Source organism: Hyla sarda, chromosome 5, assembly GCF_029499605.1.
Source record: "Hyla sarda isolate aHylSar1 chromosome 5, aHylSar1.hap1, whole genome shotgun sequence".
In the NCBI taxonomy this organism is placed as follows: domain Eukaryota; kingdom Metazoa; phylum Chordata; class Amphibia; order Anura; family Hylidae; genus Hyla; species Hyla sarda.
In genome coordinates, this window is record NC_079193.1 from 160,407,116 (window position 1) to 160,425,155 (window position 18,040).

The 18,040-nt window shown below is 45.0% G+C and overlaps 1 protein-coding gene across 4 annotated transcripts in view; it reads right to left on the bottom strand.

The window, feature by feature from the left end:
* The window catches only part of KIF15 (kinesin family member 15), a 197,436-nt gene that overhangs the window by 40,188 nt on the left and 139,208 nt on the right, over positions 1 to 18,040 (bottom strand). For all 4 annotated transcript variants that reach the window (XM_056520587.1, XM_056520590.1, XM_056520589.1 and 1 more), the window contains 5 exons: positions 15,464 to 15,587; positions 12,973 to 13,061; positions 10,832 to 11,041; positions 7,255 to 7,432; positions 6,710 to 6,848 (listed from right to left, as the gene is read on the bottom strand). In XM_056520587.1, the coding sequence (XP_056376562.1) occupies positions 6,710 to 6,848; positions 7,255 to 7,432; positions 10,832 to 11,041; positions 12,973 to 13,061; positions 15,464 to 15,587 (740 nt within the window). The remainder of the gene's footprint in view (positions 1 to 6,709; positions 6,849 to 7,254; positions 7,433 to 10,831; positions 11,042 to 12,972; positions 13,062 to 15,463; positions 15,588 to 18,040) is intronic.

An 18,040-nucleotide genomic window follows, 5' to 3' on the forward strand; every position in this document is an offset into this window, starting at 1 on the left:
CATGCTCAAGAGACATTGATCTCGTCTGAGAAAATAAAATCCTCAGGTAACACTGTTTGCTTTGCTATTAGGGCATGAATTCTTGTATGCAAACCAGACTTAAATTGGCACTGTCAGATACGAAAACTTTTTATATGTTGTACATCTTGGCAAAACATTAACCTTTCCTAATATACTCCATAAATAAAAGGAGATTTTTGTTCTTACCGTAAAATCCTTTTCTCGGAGGATCCAATGGGAGAAACAGACCTTGGGGTGTATGCTGTTGTTGCTAGGAGACTTGACACTATGGAAACCAAAAAGTCTGCTCCTCCAAGCAGGATATACCCGCCAACAGAGCCTGAGGTAATCAGTTTAGTCACCAAGCAGTAGGAGATGACCGAGAGGCAGAAAACCAAGACCAGTCCGAGGCAACCAGAACAAAAAATAACTGAACACACCCTCAGACAGGTAACCAAAAACAGGAACACCAAAGAAAGGGCGGGAGCTGTGTCCCCCAATGGATCCTCCGAGAAAAGGATTTTACGGTAAGAACAAAAATCTCCTTTTCTCTATCGGCTCCATTGGGGGACACAGACCTTGGGACGTACCAAAGCAGTCCCTAGGGCACAGAAAACAATCAAGGGGCAGGCTGAGCCACTGCCGCCTGCAACACCTTACGGCCCAGGCTAGCATCAGCGGATGCCAAAGTATGAACCTGGTAGAATTTAGTAAAAGTGTGCAAGGACGACCAGATAGCCGCCTTACAGACCTGAGAGGCTGATGCACTGTTATGGAGAGCACAGGAAGCCCCGACAGAACGCGTGGAGTGAGCTGAAACCCTGAAAGGAGGGGGTCTTCTCCCTGCAACTGTAAGCTTCCGAAATATCAGACTTGATCCACCGAGCAATGGTTGCCTTCGAAGCAGGGAGACCCTTACGGTGACCGTCCGTAAGAACAAAAAAGGAATCACTTTGACGAAAAGAAGAGGTAATGGAGAGGTAGGTGCGTACTGCCTGTACCACATCTAGTTTATGAAGCAAACGCTCCCTGGGATGAGATGGAGCGGGACAAAAGGATGGGAGGACTATATCCTCATTGAGGTGGAAGCTAGAAACCCCCTTAGGCAAAAAAGAAGGAACTGGACAAAAAACAACTTTGTCCTGATGGATGATTAGAAAGGGAGAGCGGTAAGAAAGAGCCGCCAATTCCGAAACCAGTCTGATGGATGTAATCTCCATAAGGAACGCCACCTTCCAGGAAAGAAAACAAAGGGAAACCTCCCTGAGGGGTTCAAAGGGCACGCCCTGCAGGGCGCCAAGAACCAAATTGAGATCCCAGGGAGGTGCAGGGGACCTGTAAGGCGGAGCTGCGTGAGCCACTCCTTGAAGGAAGGTCCGAACGTGAGAATCAGACGCCAGAGGGCGTTGGAAAAGAATGGAAAGGGCAGAAACCTGACCCTTTAAGGAGCTGAGAGCCAATTGTTGTTCCAGCCCTGACTGCAAAAAAGAAAGGAGTCGGGAAAGGGAGAACACAACTGGAGAAAGAGATTTCTCCAGGTACGGTGGTATATCTTCGCGGAAGAAGGCTTGCGCGCCTTCAGCATGGTGCGAATCACCTGAGTTGAGAAGCCCTGGGCCCTTAGAACCGCAGTCTCAACCGCCACGCCGTCAAATGCAGCGATGGTAAACTGGGGTGGCAAAGGGGACCCTGAGAGAGAAGGTCTGGACGAGGTGGAAGGCGCAGCGGAACGTCGTCCAGGAGCTGGACGACGTCGGCGTATCACGCCCTCGGAGGCCGATCTGGGGCCACGAGAATGGCAGGGACGCCCTCCGCTCTGAGCTTCCTCAGGACCCTGGGAAGAAGAGGTAGTGCAGGGAACAGATAGGGCAGGGCAAAACCCGACCAGGGAACCACCAGTTCATCTGCGGCCAGAGCACGGGGGGTCCCTGGACCTCGACACAAAGAGGGGAACCTTCTAGTTGTGGCGGGATGCAAAGAGGTCCACATCTGGAGTTCCCCAGAGGTCGCAGATCCCTGCAAACACCTCCGGATGAAGGGACCACTCGCTGGGGTCGGGAGAGGACCGGCTTAGGAAGTCCGCTTCCCAATTGTTTACGCCTGGGATGTGAATTGCTGAGATGGCTGGAACCCTGAGTTCCGCCCAGAGAAGAATCTTGGAAACTCCGGCCATCGCCGCCAAGCTGCGAATGCCACCCTGGCGATTTATGTACGCCACCGCGGTGGAGTTGTCTGACTGGACACGAACCGGGCGGCCCTGAAGAAGGATCTCCCAATGTAACAGGCAAAGACAGATTGCCCTCAGTTCCAGGATGTTGATCGGGAAGAGTGTCTCTCTGGGAGACCAAAGGCCCTGGACTGTCCGGTCTCGGAAAACACCCCCCCCCCAACCCGAAAGGCTGGCATCCGTCGTGACAACCAGCCACTGGAGGGGCAGGAAGGAGCGCCCCTGAAGAAGTAGGGGGGAGCGGAGCCACCACAGAAGGGAGCGAGGGACCTGTCCCACCGGGATAGAATCGCCAGTTGAAGGGGACGAAAATGAAACCGAGAAAGGAAAGGCCTCCATGGCCGCCACCATCCGGCCCAGGACTTCCATGCAAAAACGAATGGACAACGGGGAGGGGTTTTCGAGCATCCGAACCCCCGACTGAAGAGTCAGCTGCCTGTCCGGCGGGAGGCGAACCCGGGCAGACTGGGTGTCGAACTGAAGTCCCAGGAAGACCAAGGACTGAGTGGGAGATAGGTTGGACTTGTCCTGATTGACCAACCAACCGAAGCGACACAGGGCCTGAAGAGTGAGGGTGAGACTCTCTAGATTCTGGTCCCTGGAGGAGGCCTTGATCAGAAGGTCGTCCAGGTAAGGAATCACTGAGATCCCCTTCGCCTGTAGCAGGCCGATCACCGGTGCAAGGACTTTGGTGAATACCCTCGGAGCTGTGACCAGGCCGAAGGGGAGAGCCACAAACTGGAAATGTCCCTCCGGGACAGCAAAGCAGAGGAACCGCTGGTGTCCCGGAAAAATCGGAACGTGGAGGTAGGAGTCCCTCATGTTCACTGAAAAAAGAAACCATGGTCGCCACAACCGAACGGAGAGACTCCATGCGGAAGTGGCGCAGGAGAAGATGCCGGTTGAGGTGCTTTAGATCCAAGATGGGGCGTACAGAACCCCCTTTCTTGGGAACAACAAAGAGGTTGGAATAAAAACCTCAAAAACGTTCCTTGGGAGGAACCGGGACAATGACCCCCTGAATGAGGAGGGACTGAAGCGCACCCTGAAAGGCCTTTGCCAAAGAGGGAGACCGTGGGGCTCGGGAAAGGAAAAAACGATCCTGTGGAAGGGAGGCAAATTCGATCCGGTAACCGTTTGATACCACATCTCTGACCCAGGAGTCCTGAACATGCGTGGTCCAAACGTCCCGGAAAAGCAACAGGCAACCTCCCACCCGAGAAAAATCTGCGGGTGGGGGGCGTCCCTTCAGGCAGAGGTGGGCTTACGGGTGCCTGCCTTGGGCCTGCCTGATTTGTTATCAGACTTCCAGGATGGGCGGGTCTGGAAAAAGGGAGCCTTCTTATCCCGAAAAGGCGCCTGCCTGGCCCCTTTCGTGACCCCGAAGGTCTGAAAGGAGGTAGATTTGCGTCGGGAAGCAGTACTGCAGGCTTTATTTTGAGGTAACAAGGAACTCTTCCCTCCCGTCGCTTCTGAGATGATTACATCTAGGCGCTTACCAAAAAGTCGAGAGCCAGTAAATGGAAGCTCAGTGAGAGATTTTTTGGAAGCAGCGTCCGCGTCCCAGGCTTTGAGCCACGCGGACCTACAGAGGGCCACTAGGTTGCCCGTGGCAAAGGCAGCACAGCGGGCTGACTGCATGGAAGCAGAACACAGAAAATCTCCAGCTTCGGAAGCCCCAGAAGAAACGCCCTGAAGAAGTCGGGAAACCCAGATCGTAAGGGCTTTGGAAACCCAGGCAGAAGCAAAGGCAGGGAGAAGAGAAGAACCCGCAGCTTCAAAGGCAAATTTTGCCAAGGTCTCCACCCTTTTGCCCGCTGGGTCTTTAAAAGAAGCAGCATTGGGCAAAGGCGGGAGACTGGTGGGTCCACCGTAGGAGGTGAGGTCCACTGAGCGATGAGGTCCTTGGCGAAGGGATAACGCGCTTGAACCTTCTTTACTTCTTGAAACCTTTTGTCAGGATGCCTCCAGGCAGACTCCAGTAAGGCATCAAATTCAGCATGAGTGCTGAAAATCTTGGGTACTGGACGGGCACGATGAAAGGAAACTTCTGGGACAGCGTCCGAAGTTCCTGGGTCCTCTTGGTGGAAGGTGTCTCTTATGGCCGAAACCAATGAGTCCACCCTGTCAGTCATGTACGTACGGTCCTCTGAATCCGAGGCAGAAGTGGGAACGGGTGGAGGCAGCCTTAGAAGAGGGAGACACTGACCTAGTCTGCCGTTCTGGGGACTCAGAATGGCGACTGGTGAGCGTCCTCGAGTAGAGGGACGCTTGTGGAAGGAGGTAGCAGAGGGACGGTACCCATGAGGGGAGTGTCTACGTCTGCACAAAGATTCCGGAGAGGAGTCAGAGGAATGACCCCTATTACGCTTGTGAGAGCGTCTGACATAGGGTGAGGGAGAATCTCTCTTGAGTAACGGTGTAAGGAGGACCTAACTGTGTAAGGAGATAGAGAGGGAAGATACCCATATTGGAGGGGCAGCAGAGCCCACCGTGTCTGGGGGAGCATCCTGAGTAGAAATACCAGCGGGGTCAGGAGGTGCAGTGGTGCAGGTGGAACAAGTGGGTTCAGCAGACCCAAGCATTTTAGAGTTGCAGCCCTTGCAAGAATAGCAGGTGACCCGGGCCCCAGGTACCTGCTTAGAGGGGCGAACAGTTCTGGGCTCGGACATGGATAAATAAAAAAAACGGTCTCACCAGCGTCCCCAGGCAGCTGTAGTGAGGAGAAGTTCGTCAGAAGAGAGAGAAGCCAGGGCAGCAGGACCAATGACTGCTCCCATTGGCTGAGGTGGTTTGCGTTTGGACTTCTAGGGTACGAATCCCCCGGGAAGAAATCATGTCGGCTTGTAAATGGCACCTGTTCTCAACCCCCGTCGCTTATGCGAGAGCAGGGGGAAGATAGCGGGGGAAGATAGCGGGGGAAGATAGCGGGGGAAGATAGCGGGGGAAGATAGCGGGGGAAGATAGCGGGGGAAGATAGCGGGCGAATACGCCGGCGGCAGCTTAACGCTGTGAAAGTAAGCTGTGCTCCGGACGCATCGCACACGCGGCAGGAGCACAGAGACAATAGCTAGAGTGAGACGGCAGCCGCAGCTGCTGAGTAAAGGAGAGAACCCCCAATATGAAAACACTGGAGCCCAGAGAGTGCTGAGACAGTCCTACACCACTGACGACCAGCCCCACTAGATGCCTCCACCTCAAAAGTCCCCACATTTCAGAGATAATAAAGAGTGAGACTAAAACAGGGGGTCTCCAGAGGTTGCAAGCCCCCCAAAACCTGTTAGAAAAGGGGGGGGGGGATACTCACCTTAGTCAGAAGAACTTACCTAATGAAGTCTTCCTAATGAAGTCTTCAGCCAGCTTTTTAGTCACCTGCATCATGCTCGGCTTTGAAAGCGAAACGAGCAGGGAAAAGTGGGGGACCCGGACCCATGAGGTACAACCTCAGGCGCTGGCCGTTGGCGAGAGGGGTTGACAGTACATCCACGATGTCTGTGCCCCCTCAATCACAAATGGGGAAACAGTGAATACTATGATCCTGAGTCCCCACCTGAAAACAGGAAAATAAAAGGAAATAAGAAACTAAACGTCCCTAATCTAGAAAAATAAAAAAAAAGTTAGACCAGCTCTGGGGAAAACCCCAGACCAGTGTTCATCTCCTGCAGACACTAAGCTAAAACTGATTACCTCAGGCTCTGTAGGCGGGTATATCCTGCTGGGAGGAGCCAACTTTTTGGTTTCCATAGTGTCAAGTCTACTACTAGCAACAACAGCATATACCCAAGGTCTGTGTCCCCCAATGGAGCCGATATAGAATTTTTTTTTTTTTATAGAAATCCTGGCTTATAAAATCAACACAGTCCAGTAAGTGAGGGTGGGCTAGCACTCCTCTATCTGATAGGACAGTAGAGAGCACAGAGGAGTCCTATCAGACAGGAGAGAGCACAGGAGTACTATCAGACAGGAAAGGGCACAGAGGAGTGCTATCAGACAGGAGAGAGCACAGAGGAGTGCTATCAGACAGAGAAGGGCACAGAGGAGTGCCATCAGACAGGAGATAGCACAGAGGAGTGCTATCAGACAGGAGAGAGCACAGAGGAGTGCCATCAGACAGGAGATAGCACAGAGGAGTGCCATCAGACAGGAGATAGCACAGAGGAGTGCTATCAGACAGGAGATAGCACAGAGGAGTGCTATCAGACAGGAGATAGCACAGAGGAGTGCTATCAGACAGAAGAGAGCACAGAGGAGTGCTATCAGACAGGAGAGAGCACAGAGGAGTGCTAGCCCACCCTCACTTACTGGACTTTGTCTATGCCTGTGCTTCAGCTTGGACCAAGCCATGATTTCTAGAAAAAAGGAAATATTTTTTTCTTATGAAGTATATTAGAAAGGTTAATGTTTTGCCAAGATGTACAACATATCAAAAGTTTTTGAATCTGACAGTGCCCATGACAGGGCCTTCTAAACATGTTCACTAACTTTGTCAGCTCTTTGAATTCTTCATATTCTTGTTTTGCAGTGGCAAGTTCACTTTGAAGTTGCAACAATTTCTCCTTCAACTTTTCAGTAGAAGCCAAATTATTATTTGAAGCTACTGGCGTTGAATGCAATGGCCAAACTGGTGGAGAAAAGAAACATACAAATATATTTTTACATTTTAGCAAGCAACATGATGGGTAATTTTATTTATATAGAGATAGATAGATAGATAGATAGAGGAATGTTAAGTGATGTACGACATTCTGGGTAATGTACTGCAAATTGACAAAGATGAACTACAGTATTAGTCACATGTTTGAATTAAAATATACATAGCCAAAATATTACAGCAACCAAATAGTGATCTTACTCGCTGCTATTGGCACCTTCGATTTATAAATTTGGTCTACTATTTCTGGTCTTGCCTATTGATACTTTATAAAAAGACTCAAAAGGATGCAGTGCCATTCAAAAGGAGTATGTATAAAAACAACAGCCAATGTCTGGGAAATATTTTCTGTAATGCTACTACTAAAAATTCTTACCACCGGTGTTCTTGATGGCTGAAGAGGCCTCCAGGAAAGCTTTCTCAAGTTTTGCAATCGTCTGATTGTTAATTTCTTGAGCCCATTTTACAGACTGAAGAGCGCGCAGACTTTTATTCTCTTCCCTAAGGCTATGGTTCTCTAGCGCATACTTTGCTACACGGGGATGATGCTCAATCTGGTCATTTTTACAGAAAAAAAACACATTTTAAAATATAACAGATGAAATTACTTGAGATAATCCAAATTTCAGCAAAGATTATAAAATTATGTGTAAAAAAATACACAGCAAAACGTCAAGGAGAACTACACGTAAATTGTGTCTTTTGTACTATTACGTGATAACAAACATTATCAATGTGAAAAGGCTGAACATGGTCACAGAAGACACTACGTGACTGATTATTACATCCTACACTGGTATAAGTACTGCATATGTTTTTTTCTACAAACTAATGTGAATAGTTATGTGCAAATAAAAATAATACTTCAGCAAAAAACAAAGTTGCATACAGTAAGAGTAGAGAAATGAAATGTTTCTGGCCTACAGGGTGGGTCATTTATATGGATACATCTTAATAAAATGGGAATGGTTGGTGATATTAACTTCCCGTTTGTGGCACATTAGTATATGTGAGGGGGAAAACTTTTCAAAATGGGTGGTGACCATGGCGGCCATTTTGAAGTTGGCCATTTTGAATCAAACTTTTGTTTTTTCAATAGGAAGAGGGTCATGTGAAACATCAAACTTATTGGAAATTTCATAAGAAAAACAATGATGTGTTTGGTTTTTGACGTAACTTTATTCTTTCATGAGTTATTTAAAAGTTTCTGACCACTTATAAAATGTGTTCAATGTGCTGCCCATTGTGTTGGATTGTCAATGCGACCCTCTTCTCCCACTCTTCACACACTGATAGCAACACCGCAGGAGAAATTCTAGCACAGGCTTCCAGTATCCGTAGTTTCAGGTGCTGCACATCTCGTATCTTCATAGCATAGACAACTGCCTTCAGATGACCCCAAAAATAAAAGTCTAAGGGGGTCAGATCGGGAGACCTTGGGGGCCATTCAACTGGCCCACGAGGACCAATCCACTTTCCAGGAAACTGTTCATCTAGGAATGCTCGGACCTGATACCCATAATGTGGTGGTGCACCATCTTGCTGGAAAAACTCAGGGAACGTGCCAGCTTCAGTGCATAAAGCGGGAAACACCTCATCATGTAGCAATTTCGCATATCCAGTGGCCTTGAGGTTTCCATTGATGAAGAATGGCCCCACTATCTTTGTACCTCATATACCACACCATACCATCTATTTGTGTTCCAACAGTCTTGGAGGGATCTATCCAATGTGGGTTAGTGTCAGACCAATAGCGGTGGTTTTGTTTGTTAACTTCACCATTCACATAAAAGTTTGCCTCATCACTGAACAAAATCTTCTGCGTAAACGGAGGGTCCTGTTCCAATTTTTGTTTTGCCCATTCTGCAAATTCAGTGCGCCAATCTGGGACACCCTGGTTGAGATGCTGCAGTAGCTGGAGTTTGTAAGGGTGCCATTTGTGAGTAGCTAATATACCCTGAAGGGATGTTTGACTAATGCCACTCTACAGTGACATGTGGCGAGTGCTACGCTGTGGGCTCTTGCTGAATGAAGCTAGGACAGCCACTGATGTTTCTTCATTAGTGACAGATTTCATGTGTCCACATTTTGGCAAATCCAAAACTGAACTAGTTTCACAAAACTTAAGCAGTTTGCTAACTGTAGCATGGGAGATGGGTGGTCTTGTAGGGTGTCTTGCATTGAAATCTGCTGCAATTACCCGGTTAATGCGTTCACCAGACATCAACACAATTTCTATCCGCTCCTCACGTGTTAACCTCAACGACATGCCAATGGTTGTAAACAAAGAGGAACTTGAAATAATTCATGAAAGAATAAAGTTACGTTTAAACGAAGCACACCAGGGTTTTGCTTGTGAAATTCTCAATAAGTTTGATGTGTCACATGACCCTCTTCCTATTGAAAAAAAACAAGTTGGATTCAAAATGTCCGACTTCAAAATGTCCGCCATGGTCACCACCCATCTTGAAAAGTTTCCCCCCTCACATTTACTAATGTGCCACAAACAGGAAGTTAATATCACCAACCATTCCCATTTTATTAAGGTGAATCCATATAAATGGCCCACCCTTTACAGTAAGAAATAAGCACTCTGTTAAACACTTCTTATATTCCTGTACTACAGTGCTATTTAATTTAGAGAAGCATTGTTCCTTGTGGGTTTTCTTGGACATATCTAGAAGATAACACAATTATTAGGTGGAAGATCACACTCACTGGCCTTCAGACCATCTGTTAGATTCTATAGGTTAAAGAGGGCCTATTGCCTATAGAGATGAGCGAACTTACAGTAAATTTGATTCGTCACAAACTTCTCGGCTCGGCAGTTGATGACTCTTCCTGCATAAATTAGTTCAGCTTTCAGGTGCTCCGGTGGGCTGGAAAAGGTGGATACAGTCCTAGAAGACTCTTTCCTAGGAATGTATCCACCTTTTCCCGCCCACCGGAGCACCTGAAGGCTGCACTAATTTACGCAGGATAAGTCATCAACTGCCGAGCCGTTCGTGACGAATCGAATTTACTGTAAGTTCGCTCATCTCTAATTGCCTCCCCTGACCTGTCTGGAACCTTTAACTAGTTTCATGCTGCCTGAATTACAGGCATCATGAAACATTGATATAGCCTTACTTTAGAGTAATCACACCTCTAATTGAAAGATGTCTTCCTACTTGCGTATAGAGCTCTCCAAAGGCTCAGCACCCTGTTTCCAGCCGTAGTTATAAATATGGTCAGTTTCAGGCAGCATGAAACCAGTGACAGTTTCCCTTTAAGGTAAAAGTGCAGTCTTCCTAAAAACTAAGTAATATTGTTAGAAGTCTGTAGTGTGAATTTATTTTCCCCAAGATCTAGCAGTTTGAAAATGGTGATGTGCATGAAATTTGGCAGATTGTGTAAGATTTATCATAGCATCTGAGGATACCCATTGCCCATTTGCCTCTTGACAAAGCCACTTGGTGGCGAAACGTTGAGGGGGGCAGTGTTATGGTTTTAACTGCTATGTACCCTAACAATCAGTAGTTCTGGGATACAAAAATACAATGTATCTCCTACGAATTAAAGAAAATGATGGAGCTAGTCGAGCCCAATAAGCCCTATTAACTTAGCCATTAGTTAGGAGCACAGTGTTTTTAAATGTGTGATTTTTTCCTTCTTTTCTCACTATTATAATTTTGGACCCGCAAATTAAAGTCCTGTACATAGTAAATTTTTGGTTGGGACCCTCAGGGCCTTTATTGGATGGCCTCCGGCAATCTATCAGTGATTATTGTATATTTTGCCCTCCAGCCATTAGTCTCGCTCTTTTGTATTATGTTGTAATACCACACACAATTTGCAGAGAGGTGTGGTACTGTTTTTGGAAGAAATTAGCAGTTTTTTTCTATTGTGGGTAAAGCACTCAAAAAAATAAATAAATAAATAACTCAAGGATGCAAAAACTGAACAACCATTACCTGTTCCTTTAAAACAAGCAACTGTTCTTTCATTTCCGCTATAAGGTCCTCTTGTTCATTATTTGATAATGAAGTTCGGCCTTCTTTGTTAGCTTTTTCAAGTCGAGCAATGTGGTCTTCCCTGAATTTTACAATCATTTTGTTGGACTGGATGAACTTCTCTTTTTTGTTGCAGAGATCTTCAAGCTGAGCCACTTTTTGTAAAAGTGCCTGTAAGAGATTTTATAAACTGCTCAGATTTCTTTCCTTCAAATGTCATAACATATTTAGCTGAACATAGAGAACCCCCAATTTGATCTAGAAATCCTTAATTTGATGTTTATTTTATATATATATTTTATTTAATTTCTTTATACATTAAATATTTTCTTACTCAGGTTCACTTGAGAAACTCTATGATATGAGAAACTGCACTAACCATACTCCCCAATATCACACCGTGTATGTGAGGTAAAGAAAAAGTGGAGACCCAATTACTGAACTAAATCATCACTTAATATGCTTGTGGACTGCTTATGATTTAAGACAATTCAGCAATTCACTTATGGGGTGATTTTAACGGGTTATCCACAAAAGACAAGTGTCTTTTTAATGAGGACCCAAATGCTGGGACACCCAAAGATCACAAGAATGGGGGTCCTTTGTCCACCTGGTCAAATAACGCAACTGATGCTGCTGCTCCATTCAACTCTATGGGGCTGACAAAGATAGCTCCACTACCTTCGTCAGGGCTATAGAGTTGAACGGAGCAGCAGCAGCATGCATGTCTGACCATCTTTCGATAATATCCTTAAGAGAGTGTCCATTAAAAGTGCTCTCTGCAGTGAAGTGGGAGTTGGACACAAGACAGAAGAGCCATATACTGTACATTTTGCTTCTTAGTTATGAATTTAAGTGACCACTCAATATTTTAAAGAGATAAAAAAATAGACTTATAATGTAAAGAAGTTGGACAGAGGTTGCCGCAAGCCAGGGAGTAAAGCACGCTACCATGGGGTTAACCTCATACGAAAACTGATCTTTATGGCAAGGTATGTGGTTCATTGGACATTGAAGGATTTCTACTCTCTTTTGTTGGAAACAATATCGTGAAAAGCAATGAATCATACATCAGTCCAGATTTATCAATCTGCCTGGAAAAGAAACTGTCTGTTTTGCCAATAGCAACCAATCACAGCTCAGCTTTCATATATTAACAAGCTCTGATAAAATGAAAGCGGAGCTGTGATTGGTTGCTATGGGCAAAAACTGACAGTTTTGGTTAAGGACAGAAATATGGGCTACTGTGACACTTTGTACAACCATGACAGCCCCTAAATGTGACAAATTATCTCCCATTCCCTTCTATAGGACTCTTACACTGGCTGATTATTTGATAAATGTGTACGCTTGGTCCTGATAATCAGCTTGTGTAAAATGGTCAGCTATCAGCTGATCAAATCTTTTGTGCAATCGGTTAAATAACCACATATCTTCATGTATACAGGTGATCTGCGTCAGATAGTGATGGATTTGAAGGGGTGCGTGATTGATCAAGCCTTGTGAAGGCTCTGTAAATGATCACAGAGATCAGTTATGTAGCTTGAGCACAGAAATCAGTAGCCCTCATTTACTATTGCAAACCCAACATGTCTTGTCGGGTTGTGCACCAGATTCTGTCGCATTGCGCCAGAAATTCTGTCTGCGCCAGAATTGAAAAAACCCAGACTAACTCTCCTTTTCGCTAAGAAAACCTGAAAAAGGGGCATGGCCGCCTGGGAAGGGGGGCATGGTTTCCGAAAAGGAGCGTGTTCCCAACATTTTCACAAAAACCCAACATATTTACTAAGGTTTCCACAGAAAATGTGGTGGATTTGAGCTGAGGAAAACCAGTCAGATCAGAGCATGTGTAAAAAAAAAAAAGCAAAATGTAGGGAGAGTGGAAAATGTAGGGAAACCTTAGTAAATACCGTAGAAAATAAATTGTAGGGAATTAAAACCCACAAAGAAACCTACACAACACTCTTAGTAAATAAGGGCCAGTGTTCGTTTACTGTAGCCAGTCGTTCCATATAAAAGGGCTCTTTGAGTGTAACTTAAGGACAAATCGAATTATGCAACATGAAATATTATACTGCATGGCCTTGACTGCTAAATCTTACCTTTTTTTCTGTGTCTGATTTCTCCAGAAGCAACATTGCGTCTAAAAAGTTATTCATATAGTCTGCAGAGTTTTCATCAACAGAAGGAGCTAGATATAAGATTAAACAATTACTTATTTTCATGTGTATGTTAGCATAAGTAGAGGTGGTAGAAACACTTAATTTTAATAAAATCTAAATATATGAAGAAGAAATATTTCCTGAAATAAAATTCTATTCAAAAGCAAAAGCTAAGTTCTATCTCAATAAAGAATGTGTGCTGGACTTTATGGATCCATCCAAAAATGATCAGGATAAAAATGTATGAAAAGGGGTACTCCTACCTGAAGATGATATTTTTTATATACAGAATAGGGGATAACAAGCTTATCTGTCGGGGTCCAGACTGAAGGGACACCTCCCGATCACGAGAATGGGAACAAAATGGTCCCCAGAATTAATGGTGTGCAATACTCATGGGCAGCACTACATTCATTCTCTATGGGGCTGTATCCTTGCCGAGCACTTAAATCAGCATTGCTGGCAGCCCCAGATGGGATTCCCTTTTCAAAGCTGGAAATCCATGCAGTTTTGACACAGTCTAATGTGCAGCTTTTGGAGTCAAAGCCGAAAATTTATCCAGCAGTCTGTGTTTCATCCCCAAATCCAGGTATGAGAAACAAACAAAAAAATAAATGCAGGCACAATTCCAGCCTAAAATGCATTTTCCAGAATTACAATGATTTGATGCACAAGTTCTTTTGTGCACTGGGTGTGGTCATGTGGACAATTCCTATCTCCTCCTGGAGCCCTGCAAAACCACAGATCCAGAACCACGTTTTGGCAGTGAAGCCATGTGACAGTCCCACCACCACACATCACATCCACAAGTTCTGTCATCGGCCTTGGCTCAGTCACTGCTGAGAGGGAACCTGGGTGCGGTGGTCCAACAGGACACCAAGGTACTGTTGGTGCATTTATATTATGTGTTTTAGCAGTGGACGTGGGAGGGCCAATGTGGTGTCACTGCCCCTTTGGTTCAGCGCTTATTTCCATGGCAAATTGCTGTCGGAATAAGCACCGATTCTGCATCATTTCAGGGCACTACTACAAGATGCTCCAATTTTATTAAGAGGAGCTGGCCTCTTAGTAAATCTAGTGTATCGGTGACAGTGCTACAGTTTAAAATCTATGCAAGCTACAAGCTGGTGTCGATTTCAGCTATAATTTACACCAGTTTCTGGCATAAATTATAGGAAATGTGCTGGATGACAGGAAGGCCCGTCCTATTTATGCTAAGCCGCATTCCCTTTTACAAGGTGGTAAGCTTGGAATAAATACACCAATTTGTTCCTTTTGCACAAAATGCACAAAAATATGCAACTTTTTTTTCACCAAACAAAAAAAAAAAAAAAACTTGCGTGCATATTTAAGTAATTCCCCCTAACTAATATATATTGTGGAACCTTTACCCAATGTTACTAATAGGAATCTATGAGATGTCTACTTTAATTTCCCTAAAGGTCCCTTGAAAAATGAGAGCTAAAATATTTTATAGGTAATTCCCAAAATTGTCTTTTGCACTTCTCCCCCAATATGATAACCCATATAATGTCAATACCTATGATAAAATATCTGAAGAACGCATCAATGGAGTCTGAGCTCAGACCACCACTGATTTCCATCATGAATAGGATTGTGAAACTCTGTACGGTGCATAAATTCTTTTGGATAATTTCTGAATTTACATTTACTTGAAATGTCAGACAACAGCAACAACTTTAATGTACTGAAACAAAACGGATCTAGTTTAAAGGGGTACTCCAGTGGAAAATACTTTTTTTTTTTTCCAGATAAACTGGTTTGTAAATTACTTCTATTTCAAAATCTTAATCCTTTCAGTATTTATCAGCTGCTGTATGCTCCACAGGAAGTTCTTTTATTTTTGAATTTCCTTTCTGTCTGACCACAGTGCTCTCTGCTGACACCGCTGTCCACTTTAGGAACTGTCCAGAGTAGGAGCAAATACCCATAGCAAACCTCTCCTGCTCTGGACAGTTCCTGACATGGACAGAGGTGTCAGCAGAGAGCACTGTGGTCAGACAGAAAAATTCAAAAAGAACTTCCTGTTGAGCATACAGCAGCTGAAATGTACTGAAAGGGTTAAGATTTTTTAACAGAAGTCATTCCCAAATCTGCTTAACTTTCTGGAGCCAGTTGATATGAAAAAAAATTGTTTTCCACTGGAGTACCTCTTTAAATAGCCGAAGTCGCTCATGGTCAATAGATAAAGTTTTAGGAAACTGAGTAAGTATAAAAATAGTGATGTAAAATAAAACTGACTTAATTAAAAAGTCTAATAAAATTGTCAATTCCAGGGAATCTGACATTTACCCTTGTGACAAATTATTTATGTAGTGACAGCTAGAAGCCATTATTACCATGCTAAGCACAATGTGAAGGTGAAGGAGTTAAGCAGGTAATAAGAAATGCTTTTGATTTCTCATCTCACCCCTGGCAATTGAAATATCCTGTGGCATCTGTCCGGAAAGGAGCTGAGAAAGCTGTTCCTTTAGTTTCTTCACCTCTGCTTGCAGCTGACTCACATTCCCCTGAGTGTCTTCATTAACTACAGCCTGGAGGTGTTAAATGACAGAAAATTAGAATTAACTCTAGAAAAGAACTGGACACAAACCTGGTGGATGATTGAGAAGCAGTATGGGCTCGGACTAAACAAGTATTGGGTATTTGAACTCGGCATGTCCTGGATGCAAGCGTTGTACTATCTGGGTCACATCAATCTATCATAGGGTCCAGACAACTGTATTAGGTGACATTTGTGCCAGATTGTCGCTTTCTAAAACAATTCATGACTCCTTCATTTAGTCATCTCAAAGAGGTGTTTATTTTCAGTTAATGCGATAGATGTAAGGATGACCAGCACGTCACAATAGACTATTTGTTGAGATTTAGGCTGCAACGTCTGTTGCTAAGCAACATCCCAACCTTATTCATTCAAAGCTTAGCATTAAAAGCTCACATAAAATTTTGAATGTGAATGAAAGGCTTCCTAGTGAATACAGACAATAGGAAACTCATTTTATTCATCAGAAATTCACAGAAATATTTTTCTATACACGTCAACAACAGTTTTCTCCAAGCGGCAAAATAACATCCTTTATTGTTAGGAGTTTTCCAGTTTTCAAGTACATTTTGTGGGAGATTTATCAGGGAGAATTACAATATAGGAGATGTGCCTCCAAACAGGCCGGACAGAGTGTACATCAACTAGAACTAAACACACATTTCTACCTTATGACTGTAAGTAGGGATCGTAAAAGGCGTGACAAATGGATGCAGAAATTACAAATGAAACAGGTTATAACTTTACATTATAAAAACAAAAAATGTATTTACTAAAATTAGAATACACAGGATGTTGCCCCTCAATGCAAGTCTATGGAAGGGGGTGTGACAGCTGTCACGCCCCCTCCTTTAGACTTGCATTGAGGGGGAGTGGCCGTGATGTCACAGGGGGCATGGCCAACCCCCGCAGCGTGAAAACAGCGTTCGGAACATTTAGTTCCACGCTGGCCAGTGGAGTGCCTTTTTAAGGACAGAGCCCCATTTGCCAAATCCTGCATGTGTAAATTCAAATGTCACTTTAAATTGCTTTAAAGGACAACTGCAGCGGCTTTACACTTATCCCCTATCCACAGGATAGGGGATAAGTGTTTGATCTCGGGGGGTCCGACTGCTGAGACTCCCCCCCAATCTCCCTAACGGGGCGCTGCCATAAGCGATCATGGTGAGCGAATGCTGCCTCCCCGCCTCTCCCATAGAGATGTATGGAGGAGGCATGCCGGCAGCAACGCCGCGGCCCCGTACAGGAGATCGCCGGGGGCTCTGCTTGCGAAAACATGATCATTCTGTCGGCAGACCAATTTTCGTGGCGGAATATTCCACCTCTGAAAGTCTGCAGTGTGAGTGGGTCAACGGAAAAACTCATTTACACCTATGCTTATGTTTGTGCAGCGGAATCTCATAAGACAATTTTGTTAACAGAAATTGCGCAGTGTGAACATACCCTTAGGAGAATTGGGTTATTAGCTTTGACTAGTCCAGGCTGTGCTACACCCTGGGAGGAATTTACCAATATCATCTAATTTTTCAACAGTGCAAACTTAGCATCTGCAAATACATTAGAGTTATCGCTTAATACAGTTTGGTAAATCTGGCAACATTTGCAGACTGTCTAATTGAAATTTACAACATCTATTTTTTTTATTTTTTATAAGCACATTCAAGCCACAAGGCTGGTAGACAACTGCCAATGGCCTTATAAGTGGTAGTCAAACTTGCCCAATTTTTCATTGATAGTATCCCCTTTAACCCCTACAGGACCCATGACGTAACGTTACGTCCTGACATCCTGGGTCTTAAGGACCAAGGATGTACAGTCAGGTCATGGGCAGTTCTGGCCGTGCGCGGGCGGGGATCGGACCGGGATCATCAGACCCCCCCCCGTGTCGGCGATCGTGGCAAATCGTTTTCCCCGTCCTGCCCTCCCACAATAGGCGGGGCAGGTCGGGGAAACGACGGGGACCGGCGCCGAAGATCCACTTACCGATCCGGGAGGGCGACTGAGATCGGTGGGCGGCGATGGCGTGCGGCTGGATCCGACGGAAGCCGGTGAGTTGCCTAGCAACATCTGGAGGGTACAGTTTGAGACCATTATACAGTGGTCTCTAACTGTAGCCCTCCAGATGTTGCAAAACTACAACTCTCAGCATGCCCAGACAGCTGTTTGGGCATGCTGGAATATGTAGTTTTGCAACAGCTGGAGGGCTACAGTTTGAGACCACTATATAGTGGTCCCTAAACTGTAGCCCTCCAGATCTTGCAAAACTACAACTCCTAGCATGCCCAAACAACTGTTTTCTGTCAGGGCATGCTGGGAATTGTAGTTTTGCAACAGCTGGAGGACCACAGTTTGGAGATCACTTTGCAGTGTTCTCTAAAACTGTAGCCCTCCAGATGTTGCAAAACTGCAAATCCCAGCATGTCCAAACAGCAATCAGCTGTCTCG